The sequence below is a fragment of the Leuciscus leuciscus genome (assembly GCF_965113295.1).
Source record: "Leuciscus leuciscus genome assembly, chromosome: 8".
Classification (NCBI taxonomy): Eukaryota; Metazoa; Chordata; class Actinopteri; order Cypriniformes; family Leuciscidae; genus Leuciscus; species Leuciscus leuciscus.
In genome coordinates this window covers 27232507-27255478 of record NC_138732.1, presented here as the reverse complement: position 1 = coordinate 27255478, position 22972 = coordinate 27232507, and the positions used below count along the sequence as shown (strand labels likewise).

The following is a 22972-nucleotide window of genomic DNA, read 5'->3' as shown; positions in this document are numbered from 1 at the left end:
GGAGTGAATCTGACATAAAGAGGATACAGAACATTGAACAAACTTTATTTGGATTGGTTATCCAATTGATTGGTTGTCTGCTACTGTTAATCATGACTACTTTTGTCATCTATGATGATGATTTTAATCACTCTCTGTATTTATGTATGTAATTTATGTAATTAAGGGTATTTATGTACAGCCATCTGGTGTGTCGTCACGAAACAAGTGACAGTGAAAAAAAGATCAGACTATACTTTTTTTTTTACTGCATTTATAGTAGGCTACAATTGCCTCATTTGTGACAAATAATAGCTGTGCTACTCTTTGACCTTATTGCGAACTTGTAAGGTATCTTCATTTTCCCCATTTTGAGTTCAACCTCGTTTTCAGGCAGACAATGGCAATATATAATCAAATCAATCTTTATTGGCAATTCGACACGAACAACCCATCTACCCTACCAAAGTACACATGCATGCGCAGTTTCTAAGCAAGTCTTTTCACAATTACAGTTAAACACATACTTGGAGAATTATTTCCAACAGGAAGGGATGTTGGTGCACATTAAAGTGAAACTAAAACATCAGAGGGCCTTTCATTGACAGCCCCCCCTCCATTGGTTACCTGCTGTTGATCCTGTGAAACCTGAGACTTTCTGGGGTTGTGTGCATGGGGAACATTATCAAAACCTTCATTTACCAATATCCTGCTTTGCAAATTGTGCTCAAAACGACTGTATATACATACGTTACTTACAATGAATTTGGAAATTCTAATGTAAGACAAATGTAAAACTAGCCTGTATATTTGAAAAGATCCATATTAATTAGTTTTGCAGCAGAAGAAACCTCACATAAGACATCACAAAATGAGGGTATCAAGGATGGATAGACTGCAAATTTTGATAATGGGGGGAAAAAACCCAATAAACTTCAGTCTATGTAATAAACTGTGCAAGATTTGAATCTACCCTGAAATCCCAAAAAACTGCTTTACTATTTTACAATTGATCCTTTAGGTCAAAAAACGGCACTAAATGCAGCATGAAGTTAAAAACAACATATGATATTGTTTTGTATAACACAACATACCATTAGTTAATAATAATAAATAAAAAAACACTCCTCCAAATGTAAGCATATCCATCAGAATTCAATCTTGCATACTTGTCCTCAAAGGACTTTGGTCATACACAGAAAGTTTTATTTGATGAATGATGATGATATAAGAAGTCCATATAGTATGTACTGTGTGAACTAATGTGATTCTTTAACAAAAGCCTGACACCGAAGAACACTGTCGTGTCTTTCTAGTCTGTACATCAGAGCAGAGCAGTATTGCTATAAATGCTACAGCTTTTTTAACGTTACCTCATTAACTGAGGATGTCAGTCAAAATATCATATTAACATAAATGCATGTCACAGATTTCACAGGTGCAAAAGCAAGGCATCAGAGTGTTCTCTACAACTACCTACTCACAATCTATCTAAAAATAATGACCTAAATGGGTGCCCTTGTTCAAAAAACAAAAATGAATTATTCATTTTGTTAACACACTACAAGGCAGAAGCTCCTTTGAGATAAATTGATATGGAGTTGGTTTGTTTTACACTATTGAAAAGTTAAATAAATGCCAGACTATCAACCATTTTAAAAACACCACACACAAAAAAAAAACTCCCTCGTCACATTAGTCTGTTTCGCGCAGAACAACTCCATTGTGATTCTGAACAATCGGTTCAGAAAAGGTCTTGTAGGCCGGTTGAGGACAAGGGCATATTGTCAATGAGTTTCACTTGCATGGAACAAGGGCCGCAGGATTGACACCCTTGGACAAATGATGTCAACATGAGATTCACCCAGCCTATGATGGCTCCGGGAAGTAACGTTCCAGAGGTTTAGTGGAGCTCGCATCACATAATATAAACCTTCTCGGCCTGGGAAAAGTTGAAAACCTCTTTGGTCCTGGGGCATACCACCTTGTCATCTTGACGAATGGACAAGAGAGACTGAAAACCAGAGGCAAGGAAATGTAAATCACTATATATACAGCATTGCTAACAGCAAAATATTGGGCTGCACAATTTGTGATTTTTCTTTTAAAATATAATAATTCAGGTGCTTGTTTGTAGGTGTACACAATTGTTTGTAGGGCCAAAATGTACTTGATGTGATTACATTCATATATTATTACTTCTACAAAAAAACTAAAAATTATTAATAGTAATATTTCACTGTAAAATAAAAAAATAATATAAATAAAATATAAACAAAAAAAATTATATAATAATTTTACATTACAATTGTAAAACTAATTTAAGGTTGCCTTAATTTCTTAATTATGAAATGTTAAACCACCAAACTTTGCCGGAAATTTGACGGAAAACCGCAGGAAGGCCTTAAAGGAGAACTCCGGTGAATTTTTAAGTTAATCTTGATCGTTTTACCTTTGTGAGTACTGTCTATAGAAAAAAAAACGAACCGGATCGGTGCTTGCAACGCGGAGCTGTTACAGTTAATGCCCAGAGCTCCCATTCAGCTAAAACGGCAGTTATGGGGGCATTAACCTAAAGAGTGTCTTTGTGCCTCTTAACAGACACACAATGCAATTAAAATGTCTGTCCAACATGAACAGGGCCCTTACATGACAACAAGATGCGTTTAGCAACTTAGCCATTGTTTAAACTCACCTAAATAGTGTTTTAGACGGCTAGCTGTAGTCTCGCGCTGAAGTCCCGTGGGAACTCAGTTGTAGCCGGAAAAAGGTAAATAGTGCGTGTGATTTTTTTTCCCCAAAACACTTCAGCGGAAATCCCGCCCTGCAGCTGATTCTAAGGTTTTCATTGGTCATGTCAATCGTCACTGTAACCTAAACCAATGAAATCAGCTGCAGGGCGGGATTTCCGCTGAAGTGGTTTGAAAAAAATAAATAAAAATCACGCACATAGTGCAGGTGGGAGGAGCGCCGTCGTGTTCCGGCTACAACTGAGTTCCCACGGGACTTCAGCGCGAGACTACAGCTAGCCGTCTAAAACACTATTTAGGTGAGTTTAAACAATGGCTAAGTTGCTAAACGCATCTTGTTGTCATGTAAGGGCCCTGTTCATGTTGGACAGACATTTTAATTGCATTTTGTGTCTGTTAAGAGGCACAAAGACACTCTTTAGGTTTATGCCCCCAGAAATGCCGTTTCAGCTGAATGGGAGCTCTGGGCATTAACTGTAACAGCTCCGCGTTGCAAGCACCAATCCGTTTTTTTTTTTTTTTTTTATATAGACAGTACTCACAAAGGTAAAACGATCAAGATTAACTTAAAAATTCACTGGAGTTCTCCTTTAAAGCTTCTCTTCTGCTGATAAGCGTTTCTCATTTCAAGTATAGGAAGATGACTGGCACATGTTGTATTCCCAAAATGCATAGATGTCAATGCTTAAATGTTTTAAGTAAGCCAAACTCAGAGCAGATGCACAGATGAATTTCATGTGGAGCAGCGTTCAATCCGCCCCGAGATGCTGCAATCACCGGCGGAAAAGGAGCAGCTCAGTGTATGAGCGCAGTGCCACGCTTTACTCTGAAACACGCAGCGCAGATATTTAAATAAATCGCAGACTTTGAAATTTGATAATCGCGTTTTGAATATCGGTTTTATTTGGATTCATTGTGCAGCCCTGGCATAGAACAATTCTAGCATATACACTGAATAGGAAAATGACACAAAACTAGCTTCAAAACTCACATTGTATCCATAAACATAGCCATTAGGCAGCATCATGGGTGGGTTGTTCTCATTCATGACCTCGCCTGAGATTTTGCACACCAGCCTCGAGTTTGCACAGTGGGCCATGGGAAGAGGTTGAGCCAATTTGTTCAGCGACTTACTGCAGACAGGGCAGTCTGGGTTTTTGGAAGTGCCATCCTCTTTATAACACTGCCTGGAAACTTGGAATTAAGGTCAACGACTATTCAGTTAGACTAAGGCTACGTTCACACTGCAGGCTGAAACGACCCAATTCCGATTTTTTTGCCCCTATGCGACCTGTATCTGATCTTTTCATGACAGTCTGAACGACACAGATCCGATCTTTTCAAATGCGACCCAGGCCACTTGGGTATGTGGTCCCAAATCCGATACATATCCGATCTTTTCAAATGCGACTTCAGTCTGAACGGCCAGGTCGCATTTATCCGACCCGCACGTCACTGATACGCGAAAAACGTCATAATCCTGCATTGAAGTAGTCGTCGTTTTGAAAACGGACTGCATATTCGTCGAGCTGAGGTAAATCTGCCGAACGGGTCGACCTCGACGAGCCCGTTAATAAAAATAAAAAAATAAAAAAACCCACGGCCATTATATATACGTTATGTTAACTTATTTGTGCTGAATCTGATATTAGATAGGTCAGCGGCTGCTGTCTGGCTCTTGTGTAACGGTCGCTGCGCGCGCTCGTGTGTGTGTGTGTGTGTGAGAGAGAATCACAGTTAAAGTTTAGCTACTTCCGCAAACAACAAGTGACGTCGTTGACCGTTGAGTACTCTTCTGCGCATGCGGGTCACTTCTGGGTCATTTCACGTTCACACAGGAGATCACAAAAGGTCGCATTTAATTGGAAATGTGAACGGCCTTGCAAAAAAATCTAATTTTTTCAAAAAAACGGAATTGAGCATTAAGCCCTGCAGTGTGAACGTAGCCTAATAAACCAACAGAGTACCATTTACAGTCACTTAAAAACAATGACCTTTCTATTGTCATCTAGCCAAAAATACTGTTAAAATCGCTGGACATGCAACCTGAAAACCCTAAGGATGATGAACATTACTGCAGAGAGGATACGGGGTTTTGATGGCGGACAGCCCTGCCTGCAGGGTAATGGTAAACACAGAGTTGTTCCCCAGCTGGTGTAATCTGTAGTTGTCATATCTGAATTGCTGGATCAGCATTTTCCAGCGAGCTGGATCCAAAAGATCCTGGGAGGAAAGACATAAAAAAAAAAGTTGCAGACCACTGAACTGCATATTCAGAAACATTAAACGATCAATATCAGAACAGTTTCAGATAATATAGGTGCAGGAATGTAATTTACCTTATATGGTGAGATGTGCGTATCTGAGGGAAACGCCAGCATGCCCATCACTTGCCGTACCTCATCCAACTGCCCTCCTTCTGCTTGGCTGAAGTGTTTGCGTGCATGTCTAAAATGAGGTTCATTTTTATTTAATAACATCAACAAATTCGTATGAACTATATTCATGTTTAACAATAAATTACAGTAATTCAGTTAAAATGGCACTCTAGCCATGAAGTCCCAGTATCTGTCTCATACCTTACTGCGTCCATTCGTTTGTTTTGTCGAATGAGTTCAATAAATTCCTGGATCCTTAAACTGAACTCCAAACAGCTCTGGGAACAAGAACATATTTCAATAAAACTGAATAAACTTAACCTTTCAAATTGCATCGCCTTGAGGCTACGTGACAAAACATCTCTGAAATGAAAACCCAGACTGCAACGAATATATCCACAAAACATACTTTGGCTCTGTAATGACGGTTAAAACTGGGAGAAAAACAAACCCAGCATCTTACTTTCATTTTCCGTAAGCGAGACTTGTTATCGTGGCACCAAGCCAGACAGGTAGCCGTTTCCTGACGTTCAAGAGATTCTTCAACCTCTTTTGCAGTAAGAAACATTTCTATGTTCACCAAATCCTACAAAGACAAAACACAGCCAATATGAGAACCAGCTCGAAACTCTTACACGATGCACAGGAGAAGTGGAGACGTACCTCAATCCCACTTTGTCTGGCTAGCTTGACTGCGGTGTTGTAATAGCCACATCGTAGTAAGTGTTCCACCATCATGCGGTCCATGCGCTTCTTCTTCCAGACGTTGGCGCTGGCCGGCTGGTCGCTGCTATGTTCCTTCAGGTGCTCTATGCGTCGCTTGCATAACTTGGCGCTCTCATCTTCTGCTTGGATAGACTCAGCTGCCTATCAGATAAGAAACCCTTTCACTCTTTAGTGTGAATCAGTAAAACTGAACTAATTCAACATGATGCCTCAGCATACCTTTCTCTTGAGGGCGCTGAGCTTCTCAACCACCCCATCCAGGAGAGAGACTACGGTATCCACCACTGGAAAGTTACTGAGCGTTTTCTCCAGCTCTGCCACCACCATCGTCACGTGACTGGTCTCCCGGTCTATATTCTTTTGTGCTGCACGGAAGCGCTTGTTCAAGGTTTCATAAGGAACCTATTGAGGTAAATAAACAACAGAATTTCATTAGTAGGCACAATTTCGGCTAGCGAATACAACAACGTCTTTGTATGTTGCTTGGTAATATTAATCTTCACGACAATAATTCAAAAAGCACCTCATACATCATTCCATTTCTCTCTCTCTCGAATCACTAAAGGTTTAGTTCACCCGATAAATTACATTCTAGTATTCTAGTCATCATTAAAATCCTGTGATTTAAGCATTGAAATGTCCAGTGGATCCATAGTAAGCAAATATTCTTGACTCGTAAGATTCAGAATTAGCTAAATAAGTAGTCCATAAAGATGGACATGATCACTAGGCCAGAATGAACAGCTCTGGAAGAGGCAGAGATGCATAAAACTTCAACCTTATCTCTCAGGATCCGCCAGTTTATTTTGATCAGGCCATCTGTCACCTTAAAAGCAGGGCAGATAAGCATCAAGATGTTTTAGAGTAGAAAAACTCCCTACATCAGTCAATGCTATTATTGAAGCTATAAACCTTTGTTGGATTACAAGGTGCAACCTAATTTTTGGCAGTGAGAAGTGAAAGGTCCTCAATGCAGGCCAGAATTCATGCAAACTACTGGAAAAAAAGCACTGATGCATAAATCAGCTCACAACTAAGCCAAAAACAAAATTATACAGAATCAAATCTTTCATTTCAATAAACAATTTTAAGATACGGATTTATTTCATTATCAAACAATCAACATATCATGCATGCCTATAACTTAAACCCCTAATTAAAGGCCCACTGAAGTGCCTTGAATCGTGCAGCATTATTCAATGCGTTCATATTTCCACTGAAACAGGAAGACAGGGCGGGACATAGAGCAGCTCCTTCTCTTTTTAAATAGCCAATAGCGTTTCGTTCAAACCTATATCACAACTATAGGCCAACGTCATGGGGACGTTGAGTTAAGTTCGGTAAAGCCACAGTTTCCTCCTAATCTCGAACTGTTTCTCCTCCTAACCTCATCCATATCGCTTTAAAATACAGCATTCAGTGCAGAATTCAAATGGGTTTGATATGTTTTGTGGTCTGCGCCGACTGGCGTATATGATCCGCTCAGTGCTCTCGTATCTCTGGACCGGAGCAGACTGTGTGCGAGCTATGGCGGTTCAGTGACACTAACGTGAAACCAGTCTTCATTCACACCAATAGAAAGAATTTACACTTTCTGAATCGTTCCCTATCCCCTATATAGTGCACTATGTGTCACTCATCATGTACAAAATAGTAAATGTGTGAACAAGTGACCGATTTTAGCCGCAGCTTCAGCATCTATTTATAATGTAGGGGGCGGAGCTTCAGTTTCTAAAGAGCATTTGATTGGACAGAAAATCTGATGAGAAGTTGAAGTGCAGAATGTTTTACAAATTAAAAGCCAAAAAACTTCCATTTTGATTTCATGGGGACTTTAAAACCTTACATTACAACTGTCACAAACACAAGTAAAGAAAAAAAAGCCTAGTTTACATAATAAATAATAGTTTAGCATTCAAAAACTTCGCGAGTGTGGAAACAGTTGGATTCGTGCCGAATGAGAGAGGGAGGCTGGGTTTAATTTCAGTTTCGCTTGAATGATTGATTCATAAATCATCTTACATTTCAATCAACAATTTTAAGATATTGATTTCTTTATCAAACAATAGAAGATAAACTACTGTTCCATTATGCCTATAACATAAACTCATAATTGAACCCTTACATTACAACTGTCAAAAAAGATACATGTATCCATTTAGAGCTCTATTCTGTTACACAATTTGCTTGTCTGAATAGGTGTTCATTTTAATGATCTTTGACCCTCTAAAATATTACAAGAATCAGTGCCTTACAAAAAGAGCTAGTTTGTTCATTCTTCAACCAATGTGTCTTAAGATTTTGCACACGAAAAAAAAATGGTGACTAGTTTACATGGTAAGATCATGATGCAATGATTAAGAAGGTACTGGAAATCATTCCCAATGCTGCAAGACAAGCTCAGATGCAACATGCCCTTGACACAGCAGTGAAGACCATATATTATTGACATTCAGTGTGCGTGTACATAAACAGGCGTCATTTTACAGGAGATCAATGAACTAAATCACGTTACAAAGCATTCAACTCATCATTAAACAATGAAAGGAATCGATTAACGCAACGATTCAGCCAAATCGACGCTATCAATCGGGAAAACCCTGTGACGCAGAGAACAAAGGTGCTGTGTGCCAACCATTAAATAATAAGCCCCTCATCGAGAATCAACACCTGAGCTAGAACCCGCTAAGATCTGCCACTGATCAACGCAACACGATGCGATATGATCCTAATATAGTGCATAAATCGCTTGCATACCGAGCTCTGGTCACCATTGGCATGTGTCTACTCCTCCAGCATTTATCTATCTAGAGACACGAATATCATGATGTGTATAGATCATATTTTCAGACGACAGCGTTCAATACGAAATGATCTCATCAGTACTCGATTATAAAATAGCTAAACAACCGATTACGATTCGTGTCACTATCCACCTCGCTAATGGTTCTCGTCAATCTGCATTGGTTGCACTAGTGGACAAACCTGTGATGGGATATTACTGCGCCTGCCTAACAAAACAAGACTGTCGGAACGCAAGAGTGTCGCGGATCAGCGATGACATTATTCGACTTATTATTGCTCTCCTTTATAGATCCATCGGTTTATAACTGTACACAGCCGATGTCACAGCCCGACTGTTTGCGATCACTCCGGTGAGATGTGTTTGTGTGAGACTTGTTTTGCTAAGTTGCCTAGCCCTAGAGCTAACCAGTTAACTGTATAAATGCAGCCACATACTTTCATCTGTTCGATCATTCCCGTTTTGATGATAGGTTATGAATGTCATATAGCGCTATAGAGAATCTGTTCAGTTGCACGATTAGAGTATTGAGAGGAAAGGCATGACAGACCTTTAAAGTTGGATATTCTTGCACCTTTAGGGCCATAGAGAGTTGAGCTGCTGTCTCCTGCACCGCCATCTTGCTTTGGGGAAACTGTGGAGCGTTTGTTCGTCTTCTTCTCGGCGTTGGTCTTCACTGCGGCAACGAAGCTAGTCTGGACATTACTGCCTCCTAGTGTGGCGGTGCATAGATGTGTCCTGAAAGGGTTAGTAAGTTCACCCAATTTTTTTTAATTCTGTCATTATTTCCTCACCATCGTGTCGTTATAAGGGGCCGTTCACACAGAACGCGGTTTTCCCATTCCACTGCGCTACTTTTCCATTATTTGTTCTATGTAAACACGAGCTAGACGGACGTGTTTGATGGTTGCGCTCGCGTCAGTGACATCCACTGATCTATTAATGAAATTATAATATATATAGATCAGTGGTGACATCATGGGTGTTTCTCAAACGGAAGGCTGCATCTTACCGAGACTGCGCCCTTCCTAGTCCAGTTCTTCTAATGCTTGTAAGCTAGTGTCCTCCTCAGCGATTAAACGCTAGAATGAGAAGGTCTAGTAAGAGAAGAGCCTCTTTTTTTACAGGTGTCTTACATCGTCTTGTCTTACATTTCATATTAAACTCAGACAAGCTCAGTGCCGACTCGTTTTCCGTGAATTCCGTCAGTTTATTTTCGCGAATTGGAATGTGTGCTAAGGATTGTGGGTGATTTAAGGCCCATCCGATGCATCCTTCAAAACAGGCCGAATTTTAGACATGCTCTCGCAAACTTCCCTAAGCACTTCCCCTCGGGGGAATACCTGCCGCCATTTTGAAGTACATGCCACTTTGTGAAGTGGACAAGGGAAGTTTATGAGGGGGGCAGTGTTTGGGAAAACATTGAAGCTTCCCCGGGCGCCGCCATTGATTAGCAGACCATCACCTGCTGTTAGCATTCCATTGACTCCCATTCATTTTGGTGTCACTTTGACAGCAAATAACTTTACATCTGAGGCGTTTAAAGACTCCATTTGTCCATTATTTATTTCTAAAGAAACACAAAAATGTATAAAAGGCTCCATTACCTTGTATCTTACGTTATGGCCCAGTAGAAACAGTTTTTGTAAAAACAGGCTAACGATTGCGTTATAACCACGCGACTCTCTGGCGCACAGTAGAGAGATTACCGTATGGACAGGAGGAAAAGCTTGTGCGCAAACGGGGGACGTGGAGGCAAAATGACAAAGTAATTAATCAGAATACTTAGCAAAAGTTGCTCCTGCTCCTAGCTCATGGACACCTCTTACTCACGCTCTCCGTCTCTGCACGTTTCGGAAGGGAATGATTCAGATTTCTCTTGGCACAGCTACTAGAAGACAGACAGTTTGCTCACGTGACATCTACGTCGTCAAGCTCAGTTTGAGTCTGCGCAGTACGCTCAGCCATAAGGAAGTGAGTGCTTCTAATTGACTTCACTTTTCTCCATTGAAACCTATGGGGTGGCTGTGTCCAGTTTATATACTATGAAGTTTATATGGACAGACCCTCGTCCCCTCGATTTTGACAGAGGAATCGAGTCGACTGCGACAATTCAAGCAGCTCTATATCCCATAATTCAACTTGATTGACGTCACAGCAGATCGCCCCTCAACTGAAGTGTATGATATATTTAGAGAATTAATCGCATAATAGTGTATAATATATTAATTAAACGGAAGCTCAAACGTGGTCAAAAATATCTTCGTTCATGTTTCGAAGATGAACAGAACAGAATAACGTTTAAATCTTTTTAATATTCAAATAAAAATACATTTTATTGTTTTAAATATTGGTGTGGGAACAAATATCAAGCTGAAACACCTTACTGATAGAGTCACCATAAAATCAAAATTGACTAATATTTATTATTTATTATAAATGATTTATCCGTGCACATTTTTTTTTATTTGTGTACCCTTTAATAAAAATAACTTTCCCTCTCTCTTGAAACTGTGTTTACAGCCGTGAGGGCGGGACAACCTGTCACTCACATGACATCACAGCAGCAAACCACAATCATCCAATCAATTCCCCATGGACAAAATCAAGCCCCGTCCTACATTTGTTCTTGTTTCAAAGGCTGTTTCACTCGGATATACATCACAATAAGGAAGAAAAGACTATTGAAACTTCCATTTCATGTTGACCTTATGTACAAAACCGAGGACAAAACGTGTCACGAAATGAAAAAGTTTTCTGACAGAGAAAATATAAGCATGAAAAACTATAAAACTCACAAGCACCAATACTGACCTCATTGTAAATGAGTTGGCAAGACCTTCAAGATAAAACATAGCTTTGATTATGCGAATATTTTTTATATACAGTTTCATTTTATTTTTTAAATAGCTGACAGTGTTGACAAAATGTACGCACACTGTAAAATCTTATAAAAAATGTAAAACGTCAGTAGGCCTGTAATATTTTATATATATATATACCAGTATGTATTGAGTTATGGTCTGAGGACAGCTGGGTTTAAGGGGTACATCTGTAAGCTTTATTACATTAAGTGTGTACCCCTTCATACTTCATTATTTCAAAATGGAAATGTTGCTATTTTATAAACTAATGGTAGGAAAAGTTGTGGGTCGTGTTTTGCTTATTGTCTCATTAATCATGTATTTCAGTTCGATCCGCTATTTTAGAAAAAAAAAAAGTTTTTCCCTTTCCTCACCCACCTCCTCCACTCTCACTTTCACCCCACATCGCGCTCACATTTCTCTTTCCTGCACGAGCATGCGACTGAACCCTCCCCCACCCATCGGTGTCCGCTGGAGCAATGAGTCTCGATATGATTGGTTCTCGTCCAAGCGCATCCTGCCCTGATTGGCTGCCTCACCGGTCAGACGGCCCTGATTGGTCACATTTTCGTAGCATGTTTTACCCGAATCCCGGGCACATTCAGGGACTTTAGCCTTCAAAGCAGGTGATGCAAGGTTTGTGATTGTTTTGCTTTTCTCTTTGAGCTGGCCTGGGTGCGTGTGCTTGTCAAACCGCGCTGATAGAGCCCTGTTTTCATTTGCGCTTTTTATTTCTGTCAGGCAGATGAACACGGCTGTGGACTGGCGTTGGAGTGTCTTTCTTAGCTAACACACTTGACTTGCATTTAAGGGCACTTAGTTGTCAACACTGTGGCAGAGTTCGGGTTACTTTGAGAGTAAGTGTGTTCACTTGCTATTTTAAATTAATCATTATTCCCTTTAAACAGCGGCAACAAGTGAGATATGAAGCTGGAATTAGGACGTGGTAAATAAAAACCCAACAATATCTATACAACTTTAAAGGTTTTTATAAGCGATTTAGTGTTGGAGATGTAAAAAATACAGGAATCCAGTCATGCATACGTGAATTGGCACAAAATCTAATTTATTATTGTCATTTCATCTTAATATCAACATTTGTGAGATTTAGTCAGTGAAAACACATTTGAGTTTAATTTACCTAATTTTGTGTCTCTGGAAAATAGTGATCTATGACATTGTATTATGTTGAATATAACATTTTTGTGTCTATTTGTTAATGAGGGATTTGTGAACACATCAAGGTTTTAGGATTTGTGGAGCAAAAATTATAGTTTTTTATTCTGAAGTAAAATAAGATGCCACAGAAGGCCTCAAGCGGCATGTTGTTACTAGGGTTATTATTCAGTATTTCCATGAATTAGTTGTACATTTCAGACATCTTCGCCTTCATTAAAACGTATAGGTTAGCAGAGTGAAATCACTAAATTTGCATTCATAGTATTGCTATTATGACTTATCTTTAATTCAAATATGGGCAATTAAATATGTAAGAATTCATATGCCTGTACACAAGTCACAGAATAATTTTACCTTTCAGATTAATCTCTTTTACTGGGATTCTGCTTGGTCTGCCATTGGTTACTCAGTTATTCAAATAAATTGTTAAAATTCATTATTAAATAGAATAGTTGATTTAGTACTTTGCATTAATGAGACTTAAAATATATATATATATATATATATATATATATATATATATATATATATATAAGCATTGATCAGAATTATATCAAAAGTAATTTATATAGGCTATTCTGTAAAAGTTTAGGACCCCAGATAGGGGGCCAGTAGTGGGGTAAGATGGCTTCTTTTAATATTTTTTAAATGTTGTTCTATTACAACTAAATTAGCAAATTGTTCTATAATAATACATTGGCTGATGAATCATCATCCTGCACATGCTAAACTTAAGTTAATAGCCTATATTAAAATCGAATTGGGCTGTGAATGTGCTTGACATTTACATCCCTGAATGTCTAAACTGCAGCTCATTCATTTTCATTACCTATTAGTAATAGTTAGTTCCACCTTATTTATTTATATATAAAAAAGCATTGACTTATTATTTTTCCTCCCATCTCATATTTTTTTCCACCACCATGTCCCCTTAGGGGCTCCATAATACCATGCCTAAGAGAAAGCCAGTAATTTTGAAGCTGTAATGTTGTTCACAACTTTTAATCATTCTATTTTTTACCACCCTGTGGTGTGACAAATGAGTTTTTAAAATTACAAATGCTTCATATAGTCTCAATTAATATGAGGTCATAAAAATGGCATGAATAATAATTATACAAGAATTGCAAAAATCTTTTTACAATAGATTTAGAGGGAATTAAGCTTGTTACACCACATATCAACTTCCTCAAAGTATTTACTTTGTTTGCTGTCCGGATTTACTAAAGACACACAGTGAAAAATTAGCACTGAAAAGACATGGGCAGGCTGTTTTTTGCAGGCTGACCTTATTGCATATGCATTTGAAGGAGTTTCCCTTTCAGACGCAAAAGTTATGGGAGGAGAATATTTAAATTAATCACGTAAGGTGATTTACTAAGGTTTGCGTTCATCAATTTACTGGCATTTGCGCCATTATTTAAAGCCCCAAATAAGCACGTCTTAAACCAGACGCTAATTTTTTGCTGCTCTTGGTAGATTGTGTTGGTCATTATGGAAATGATCCGGCTGCGGCTGTGTTCATTAATTTGCACGCTGTTAGTAGATCACGCACAGAACTTTCCACTCCTATTGGCGCTTTTTTGGAATTGCACTCACATGCTAATTTGCCCTGTTTAGTAAATCCGGCCCTTAAAGCAACACTAAAGAACTTTTCCTCTTCGGTCGCCCTACAGGTTGGAAGTGGAATTGTCCATTACCGCTGTCGTAAATAATTTAGCCTACCACAGCCTACTGTCGCACGCTCGCTCGCTGTTTATCCAGCACCGGCTTTGGAATGAACGATGTCCACAGACAAGGTAGAGTATGTTGCATTATTTTATGGAAGTATGATGTATTTCGAGAAAAACTAAATAATGACTATTGTAACGCTTGCCGTAAAGCAAGTCAAATTTGTAGTTTCTTGTGTCTCATTCGAACTACAGAAGCGCTACCCGATCTGGCAAACTTGCATAGTGTGGTTATAGCAGATATAGGGCCGCAAAGCGAATGCAGAAGTGCCTTTCACCCTGTTACGACTTGATGAACCCCTGAAACGATTTTGGAAACATTATTTTAAGGTAAAAAATTATCTTTAGTGTTGCTTTAATGTCACTTACCCTTCAGTCAGTGCCAGTAGTCAGTTTTAGGTGTGTTTAATTTGTATTGATGTCATATGTCATATTTTAATGTATAATTTTTATTTACTAAGTGGTTATGATGTGTGCAGTCTACTTTGGTCATATGTTTAGTGTCTGTTTTGTCTGTAGTTGCAGAGCAGAGCGGAACATCGAGTGCTTTCATAGGATCCTGTCGAATTTTGTCTGTTGTTGTTTGACTGAATCACAGCACCAGCTGCGCCAAGACTCCAAGAGAGAGTAATTTTGATCGAATCAGTGCCTGTTTTCTGGCATTCACCATGTAGATATTGCATAGATACAATCTGTTAATGGTCTTTGATCTAATAATGGACTGTTAGGTCTCAGCGGGTGTTTTAATAAAATTCTCTTGCTTCTGCACTCCCCGATTGCAGCCAAGTTTAATAGGATGCGTTCAGTCACACTGAATTTATTTAGGGAAATGTTATCCGTGCACACTCTTCCCTTCAAGATAGGCTATGTGAGGGAGTTTACCCATTCGCCACGCTGCAGTGTGTGTGTGTGTGTGTGTGTGTGTGTGTGTGCTGCTGGCAGGGAGGCGGCATCAGCAGTGTGTGTCTAAAGCAGCGTAATCTTTCTCAGGGGCATCTTTCTTATGCTCTTTGCCTCTCCCCACCTCTATTTTTCCCTCCTTTACTGTCTTTTTCAATACGTTTTTGAGGTTTTCACCGGTGCCAGTTGCAATATTCCTCATTCATCATTGATTGTGTCCTCTGACAGGTTCTTTTCCCAGCTGTCCTCTTACCGTGGCTCAGAATTGATTGATTTGACTGTTGATTTGACTGTGCGGTTTGGTGTTGAGATGGTTTTCACCTTGTTCTGTCCTTGCGCTCTTTTACAAGGAGAAAATATGCCCAGTTGGTTTTAGAGAAAATATATTGTAGTGGCAAAATTGACCAGCTATTTATTAAGAAGATTTTGACTTTCCTAAATCACATTAAAGTCGGCATGAAACAGAAGTCGCGCTAGTCTTTTCTTCCATATTGTGATGTATATCTGAGTGAAATGTCTTCTCAAACAAGAACAAATGTAGGGCGGGGCTTGATTTTGTCCATTGAGAATTGATTGGATGGTTGTGGTTTGCTATTGGTGGATCTGGTGACAGGTTGTCCCGTCCTCACACCAGTAAACACGTCATCAGAGAAGATGTTGCAAGAGGGAGGGGAAATTATTCTGATTAAAGATTACTAGGCACATTAATAAATAAAACATAATGATGTGCACAGATAAATCATTTACGGTACTGCGATATTCCATACAGAAATAAGTATAGTCAATTTAGATTTCATGGTGACTTTAAAGTATAGGGTAGCACTTTACAATAAGGTTACATTAGTTAACATGACCTAATATTGAGCCTCACTTCTACAGCATTTATTAATCTTTGTTAATGATAATCTCAAAAATGTAGGCCTACTAATACATTTTTAAAATCAAAAGTTGTATTTGTTAACATTAGTTAATACACTATGAAGTAAAATGAACAAATAATGAACAGCTGTATTTTTATTAACTAATGTGTACAAAGAACAAATACAGTTAAATGTATTGCTCATGGTAAGTCTATGTTAAATAATACATTAACTAATGTTATCAAATGAAACCTTATTGTAAAGTGTTACCAAGGGTTGTTTAGAGAACAAGTTGTACCATGAATTTGTAAGGTGTGACAATAATTGTTATTACAGATTTTAGGTTGTGTCATAACTCGTTAGATAGCATTTATCTGTCGCCTGGTGTCTGGAATGTTATATTTTGAAGTAATAAAACTAGTTACTTTAGTTTAAAGGGGTGGTATAATGCCCTTTTCACAAGATGTAAAATATATCTTTGATGTCCCCAGAGTGTGTATGTGAAATTTTAGCTCAAAATACCCCACAGATATTTTTATATAGCATATTAAGTTGTCACTTTTTAAGGGTGAGCAAGACGCACCGTTTTGTGTCTGTTCCTTTAAATGCAAATGAGCTGCTGCTCCTGCACAGGGGCGGAGCTTCAAGAGCTTGTGTCCTTTTACCTCACACAGGCATGCACTGAAAATTTCAAAAACATTTAGCCTTTTATGTTCAAACCGGAGTCAATGATGGAGAGACTCAAGAAGTGACAACATGTAGAATGTAACAGGACATTTCTGAATGGTTAGTTGATGAATTTATGTAGCAAATGTGTAGTCATCTTCTAGTCATTAGCATATTCTGTCTTGATAATCTATAAATCGTGTTCAGGGGGCGGGGTTTATGTAAATTGTGGTGTTCGTGATGTCACTAACTCGGGAGGAATGTCGTGTAGTTCCTACCAGCCGTTTGTTGTAGTCCTTAAAAAGCAATTTCTTTAAAAGAAAATATCTCCCTTTGCTTTGAACTTTGAGCGTTGTAACTTTGCAGATGATGTTTATGCTCAAACAGCAACATTACACACTAACTAAAGTTAAAAAAGTAAAATCATAATCAACCACCCCTTTAATGGTTAATTGAAGCGAGTTAAACCTGACTTTTCCTGAACAAATCATGGATTTTCCATAAATTTTCCTACTGGATCAATGTGTTTTATGGAACAGGCATGATTAGCCAGCTTATTCAATGTGGCCAAAGTGCTCGGATCGCATACGTGACGCATACTTTGTGCTTCACTTGCCAAAACCAACGGTCCCCTGAGGTCCTGACCAGAGCTAATGAATTCACAAAGAATGGGGCTCTTCTGCATGAGTGCCAATCTGTCTGACTTCTCCACTGGAGCGCACACACGCAAGATACAGTATGTCTGTGTTCCCAGACTGCCTTTTTATTAACATACTGTAGCAGAGGCCTAGCAGAAATACAGTACAGTACGCCACACAACATAGCCTACAGTACATACATAGCCTTAAGGTGTGAGTGTGAGTTAACTGATAAATGTTTGCGAAAACTCAGCGATTCATTAAATAGGCTACATGAGAAGAGTGCAGTAATGCACTTGCAGTGGAAGTCTTTGAGGCAAGATATTGATCTGAGATAACGTTCAAATAAACATTGTTTGAAATTAGCCACTATAGGGCTGGATCATGTGGTGTGTTTTTTCTTTTTCTTTTTTTTCTTTTGTTCTTTTTTGGAGAGATTCAGCTATACCGTTTATACAACTGGTTTATGCCTGGTGTAATTAATAAATTCCCAAACTGAGCAGAAAACTGTAATCTACTCTGCAAAAGCAAGCGACTGCTTCCAGTGTAGGCAGCTTTGTTGATTTTAATGGGAGCGGTGTAGTTTTGAGGAGTTTAACCACACATTTCCAGAGTAATAATGATGTAATGACTAAAATGTTTCATAATGTAAAGCTGTTTTTGCGCTGATGCCAGGATTATCATTCATTAGTTATGAATAGTATCCTAAGTCAACATTAACATTATAACCTACATAGTATCTAAAGTATGAACTTTATGAACTGAATATTCTTAACATAGTTTTAACTACATAGTTATTTATTATGTAAAATGTTTTGGGATCGGATTTCAGCAAATAACTTTTGAGATTCTTTAGCATTATATGTATTACGCTTAAAAATTAGACTATTGTGGTAAAATTGCTTACTAACATTGTTTGCTATATCAAATCCTTTATCTCATGTCATGAGTCACTAAATGAACTCTATCTTTTGCATGATAACAGAAGGATACTAGAAAGAAAGTGCACTTAAAGATACACTTAAAGCACAAGCGTCTTTATTAACATAAAAAAAAAAAATTGTGTATAATGGAACTACCAAAAGAAGTCTCTTATGCTCACCAAGACTGCATTTATTTGCTAAAAAATACAGGAAAAACAGCAGTATTGTGTTTTCAGCATCATTACTCCAGTCAGTGTTGCATGATCCTTCAGAAATTGTTTTAATATGAGGATCTGCTGCTCAAGAAACATTTCTTATTATTATCAATGTTGAAAACAGTTGTGCTGCTTTATATTTTTTGTACTGAATAATGGGTTATGTGGCCTGTGTCAACTTAAATGAAGATGACTTGATCATAGCTTTGATGAGGATTGTGAGTTTATCTAAATGAATCAGCTGACAAATTATGCTTGTTGCAGCTGAAGGAGACACTTAACAGTTTCTGTTCTACCATTGAGCAAATTACTCATTAAGTAAAAGTTAGAATGACTTGGTAAAGTAGAAAAAAGTACGGTGGCCGAGAGAGCTCCTCACGCTGCCACTGAAGAAAACACATGCAAATAGAAAAAACACCAGCAAATTAAGAAAACATCTTCATCAGTTTGACAACACGTGCTGCAAATACTCATAACACAACCAAATACAGAAACGACTGCAAGTACTCACAACTCAACCATATACAGAAACATGCTGCAAATAGCACAAACCACAACAGAAATGTTTCCAGGGGTCCCCAACAAGTGACAAACCTGGCTGGGACATGCTTGTTGTTCAATGTCTATTCATCAGTGGTGTTGTCGATGACCTGATAGGTGAGTTTTTGGTTTATGTTAACATCCTGGTCGTATGTGCCTTGTGGGTATTTGCAGCGCGTTTCTGTATTTGGTTGAGTTGTGAGTATTTGCAGTGTGTTTCTGTATTTGGTTGAGTTGTGAGTATTTGCAGTGTGTTTCTGTATTTGGTTGAGTTGTGAGTATTTGCAGTGTGTTTCTGTATTTGGTTGAGTTGTGAGTATTTGCAGTGTGTTTCTGTATTTGGTTGAGTTGTGAGTATTTGCAGTGTGTTTCTGTATTTGGTTGAGCTGTGAGTATTTGCAGTGTGTTTCTGTATTTGGTTGAGTTGTGAGTATTTGCTGTGTGTTTGTATTTGGTTGAGTTGTGAGTATTTGCTGCGCTTTTCTGTATTTGGTTGAGTTGTGAGTATTTGCAGTGTGTTTCTGTATTTGGTTGAGTTGTGAATATTTGCTAGGGCTGTAATCAACCATGAAAATCTTGGTCGACTGAAATCCTGAAATTTTCGACAAAAAATCGACAAAAAATGACGTTAGGAAAAAAAAAACGTTAAATTTAATTAGCTGCGCAGTACTTGGTAGCCTTGTTGTCCGCCTAAATGAATTATAAATAAACATAAAAAACAAGTAGGCTATTTGCAGTCTATTAAATAGTTTTTGACCTAATTATTTTGCACTGAAATGAGTCACACGAGTCTGTCGGCTATGGCAGCGTTGCATCACGTGCACCTGCGCAATATCAGAGTAATATCAACTAGTGATATCATCACAAGAACTTTTGAGGAATATACAACATCATTTAGACAATTGTTTTTGTCATATGTATTATTAATAACTGGCAGACACTATCATTTCAGCCGCTCTGTGCAGCTCGCATGAACATAGGAGCTCAGCTTCGCGGCTGAGACACGAATAGACTATTAACTTAAAGCTTTTACTCTTAAACACAAAAGGCACGTCCACTTTAATAAAAAAAGAATATTTATTAAACAAACCAGATCAAGAGCAGAAACGAAATAAAGTGCATAACTGAAAAATAAAGCATAGGCTCAAAACGAATACAAACACAGCACATTTGCGTTCGACTTTTTTCCCGTTTTCTATTTAAAAAAAAATGCTGCCACACTGCCGATGTCTTTGTTGACATGGTAGAAGAGGACTGACTATGAATTAAACGCCCTCACAATTAAATAAATAATATTCAGCAAACCTAGTAGCCTACTTTCTTCAATCTGTCTCTCTTCTCCAGTGGGTTGGGCTAATCCAAAAGAAGTGAAAGCAAGGGGGGTGTTCTGAAGACAGACTGTTACCTGTGAAACAGGGGTGCTCTGAAAACACCCCCATTAGCAATTAGTACTTTCCACCTGATGAAATGAACGCGGCAAAACTGATGAAATGAACGCGGCAAAACTGATGAAATGAACGCGGCAAAAAATCGACCAATTAATCGACTAATCGACTACGAGATTACAGCCCTAGTATTTGCAGTGCTTTTCTATATTTGGTTGAGTTGTGAGTATTTTCAGCGCTTTTCTGTATTTGGTTGAGTTGTGAGTATTTGCAGCACTTTTCTGTATTTGGTTGAGTTGTGAGTATTTGCAGTGTGTTTCTGTATTTGGTTGCGTTGTGAGTATTTGCTGTGTGTTTCTGTAAATTTGCATGTTTCTGTAATAGCTTGAGTTGTGAATATTTGCAGCATGTTTCTGTATTTGGTTGAGTTGTGAGTATTTGCTGTGTGTTTCTGTTTGTATGTTTCTGTAATTGCTTGAGTTGTGAGTATTTGCAGTGTGCCTCTGTATTTGGTTGAGTTGTGAAGTAATTTGCAGCATGTTTCTGTATTTGGTTGCGTTGTGAGTATTTGCAGCGCGTTTCTGTGTTTGGTTGCGTTGTGAGTATTTGCAGTGTGTTTCTGTATTTGCATGTTTCTGTAATTGCTTGAGTTGTGAGTATATGCACTGCAGTGTGCCTCTGTATTTGGTTGAGTTGTGAGTATTTGCAGCGCGTTTCTGTGTTTGGTTGCGTTGTGAGTATTTGCAGTGTGTTTCTGTATTTGGTTGCGTTGTGAGTATTTGCAGCATGTTTCTGTATTTGGTTGAGTTGTGAGTATTTGCAGCGCGTTTCTGTGTTTGGTTGCGTTGTGAGTATTTGCAGTGTGTTTCTGTATTTGGTTGCGTTGTGAGTATTTGCAGCATGTTTCTGTATTTGGTTGAGTTGTGAGTATTTGCAGTGTGTTTCTGTAATTGCTTGAGTTGTGAGTATTTGCACTGCAGTGTGCCTCTGTATTTGGTTGAGTTGTGAGTATTTGCAGTGTGTTTCTGTATTTGCATGTTTCTGTATTTGGTTGAGTTGTGAGTATTTGCAGTGCGTTTCTGTATTTGGTTGTGTTGTGAGTATTTACAGGATGTTTCTGTATTTGGTTGTGTTGTGAGTATTTGCAGTGTGTTTCTGTATTTGCATGTTTCTGTAATTGCTTGAGTTGTGAGTATTTGCAGCGCGTTTCTGTATTTGGTCGTGTTGTGAGTATTTACATCGTGTTTCTGTATTTGGTTGCATTGTGAGTATTTGCTGCGTGTTTCTGTATTTGGTTGCGTTGTGAGTATTTGTAGCGTGTTGCTGTGGCGAGCAGGACGAGGCCGAGGGTCTTGAGAGAATGGCGCAAGGCCGGTGGTGTGATTGATAATGAGCGACATTGCGCGTGGGCAGGGGACGTTTACACGATAACGATATGCTTAAAACTGATACGTTTTTCCTTTGAGTTCTCCGCGTACAGACGACACCATTGTCAAAACAATCCCCATCCACACGGATCTGCGAAAACTACTAAAACGCTGTATTCTGCTGCCAGACCAGTAGATGGCGATGAAACACTATAGACTGAACACGTAATGCACGTGTGTATGGCGTCATTTTCTTCAGAGAGTCACGTTTTTGTTGTTTACACGGAAACCTGTTTTCAAAACGTTGCATTTTCAGGCACCCAAAATGCTGTTGTCGTGTAAATTAACGGCCAAAACACATAAAAAGTGTTACGTTTTTAGTTGAAAACGGTGTCGTGTAAACAGCCCCTAAATGTCCATAATGAAAATGAAAGTGAAACAAAGGCAAAATGTGACAGTACGAGTAGTCATCTACAGTTGGATGTGACACAAAATGCGAATTTTAGTACTTTTTTTTTTTCCTTCTAAGACAATCATAAACAATAAAAAAATTTAACAATAGGAAATACACACCCAAATTTCCATTCCTTCATGTTGTGTCTTGCACAATTTTCCAATTTTTTTTTTTTTTTTTTGCCCCCTCTCAGGAAACAAAAGATCAATTTTGTGAGAGCCCAGGCTCCACCCCATTCCTCTTCAGTCTTTCTTGTAGCCACCTCACACTCATTCCTCTCTCTCTCTCACTCTCCCACTCCCATAAATGCAGTGACACTTGTATTCTGTGTGTGCATGCGTGTTTGTCCGAGAGAGAGAGTCGAAATAGAAAGTGAGGGAGCAGGGGGGGGAGAGAGGGAGTTGGAGAGAAAGAGAAAGACAAGGAGGGGTGGGAGCGTGTTCGTGTGTGTGTGTTTAAGCTAGCTACTCACAGAAAAGAAGGAATAAGAAAATTGAAGTAGCCGCCATATGCTGAGGATTTTGGTGAATGCCTTGCTGAGGAGACACGCTCGTTTTTCCGGCGGATCCTAAGAGATGGGAAGCTCACATTTGCTGAACAAAGGCTTGCCTTTAG

The 22972-nt window shown here is 38.7% G+C and overlaps 2 protein-coding genes across 6 annotated transcripts in view; one reads left to right on the top strand and one right to left on the bottom strand.

Annotated features, from left to right (window-relative positions):
• Positions 1 to 388: 388 nt before the first annotated feature.
• Positions 389 to 22966, bottom strand: maea (macrophage erythroblast attacher, E3 ubiquitin ligase). Of its 2 annotated transcripts, none has more exons than XM_082177422.1 (9): positions 22830 to 22966; positions 6053 to 6235; positions 5771 to 5974; positions 5571 to 5693; positions 5309 to 5385; positions 5069 to 5177; positions 4819 to 4952; positions 3721 to 3916; positions 389 to 1993 (listed from the first exon to the last, which is right to left on the bottom strand). In XM_082177422.1, exons 2-9 carry the CDS (start codon positions 6158 to 6160, stop codon positions 1898 to 1900), a joined length of 1047 nt encoding a protein of 348 aa, XP_082033548.1. In that variant the 5' UTR covers positions 6161 to 6235; positions 22830 to 22966; the 3' UTR covers positions 389 to 1897. The 2 variants fall into 2 exon arrangements, with proteins under 2 accessions (XP_082033548.1, XP_082033547.1); XM_082177421.1 differs by lacking the exon at positions 22830 to 22966 and adding an exon at positions 9187 to 9315.
• The window catches only part of ctbp1 (C-terminal binding protein 1), a 29559-nt gene continuing 18766 nt past the window's right edge, over positions 12180 to 22972 (top strand). For 2 of the 4 annotated variants that reach the window (XM_082177418.1, XM_082177415.1), the window contains exon 1: positions 22832 to 22972. In XM_082177418.1, coding sequence (XP_082033544.1) covers positions 22933 to 22972 — 40 coding nt within the window. In that variant the 5' untranslated portion in view covers positions 22832 to 22932. Of the gene's footprint in view, positions 12358 to 14355; positions 14479 to 22831 lie in introns of those variants that run through there. The other 2 variants (XM_082177416.1, XM_082177419.1) reach the window with 2 other exon arrangements.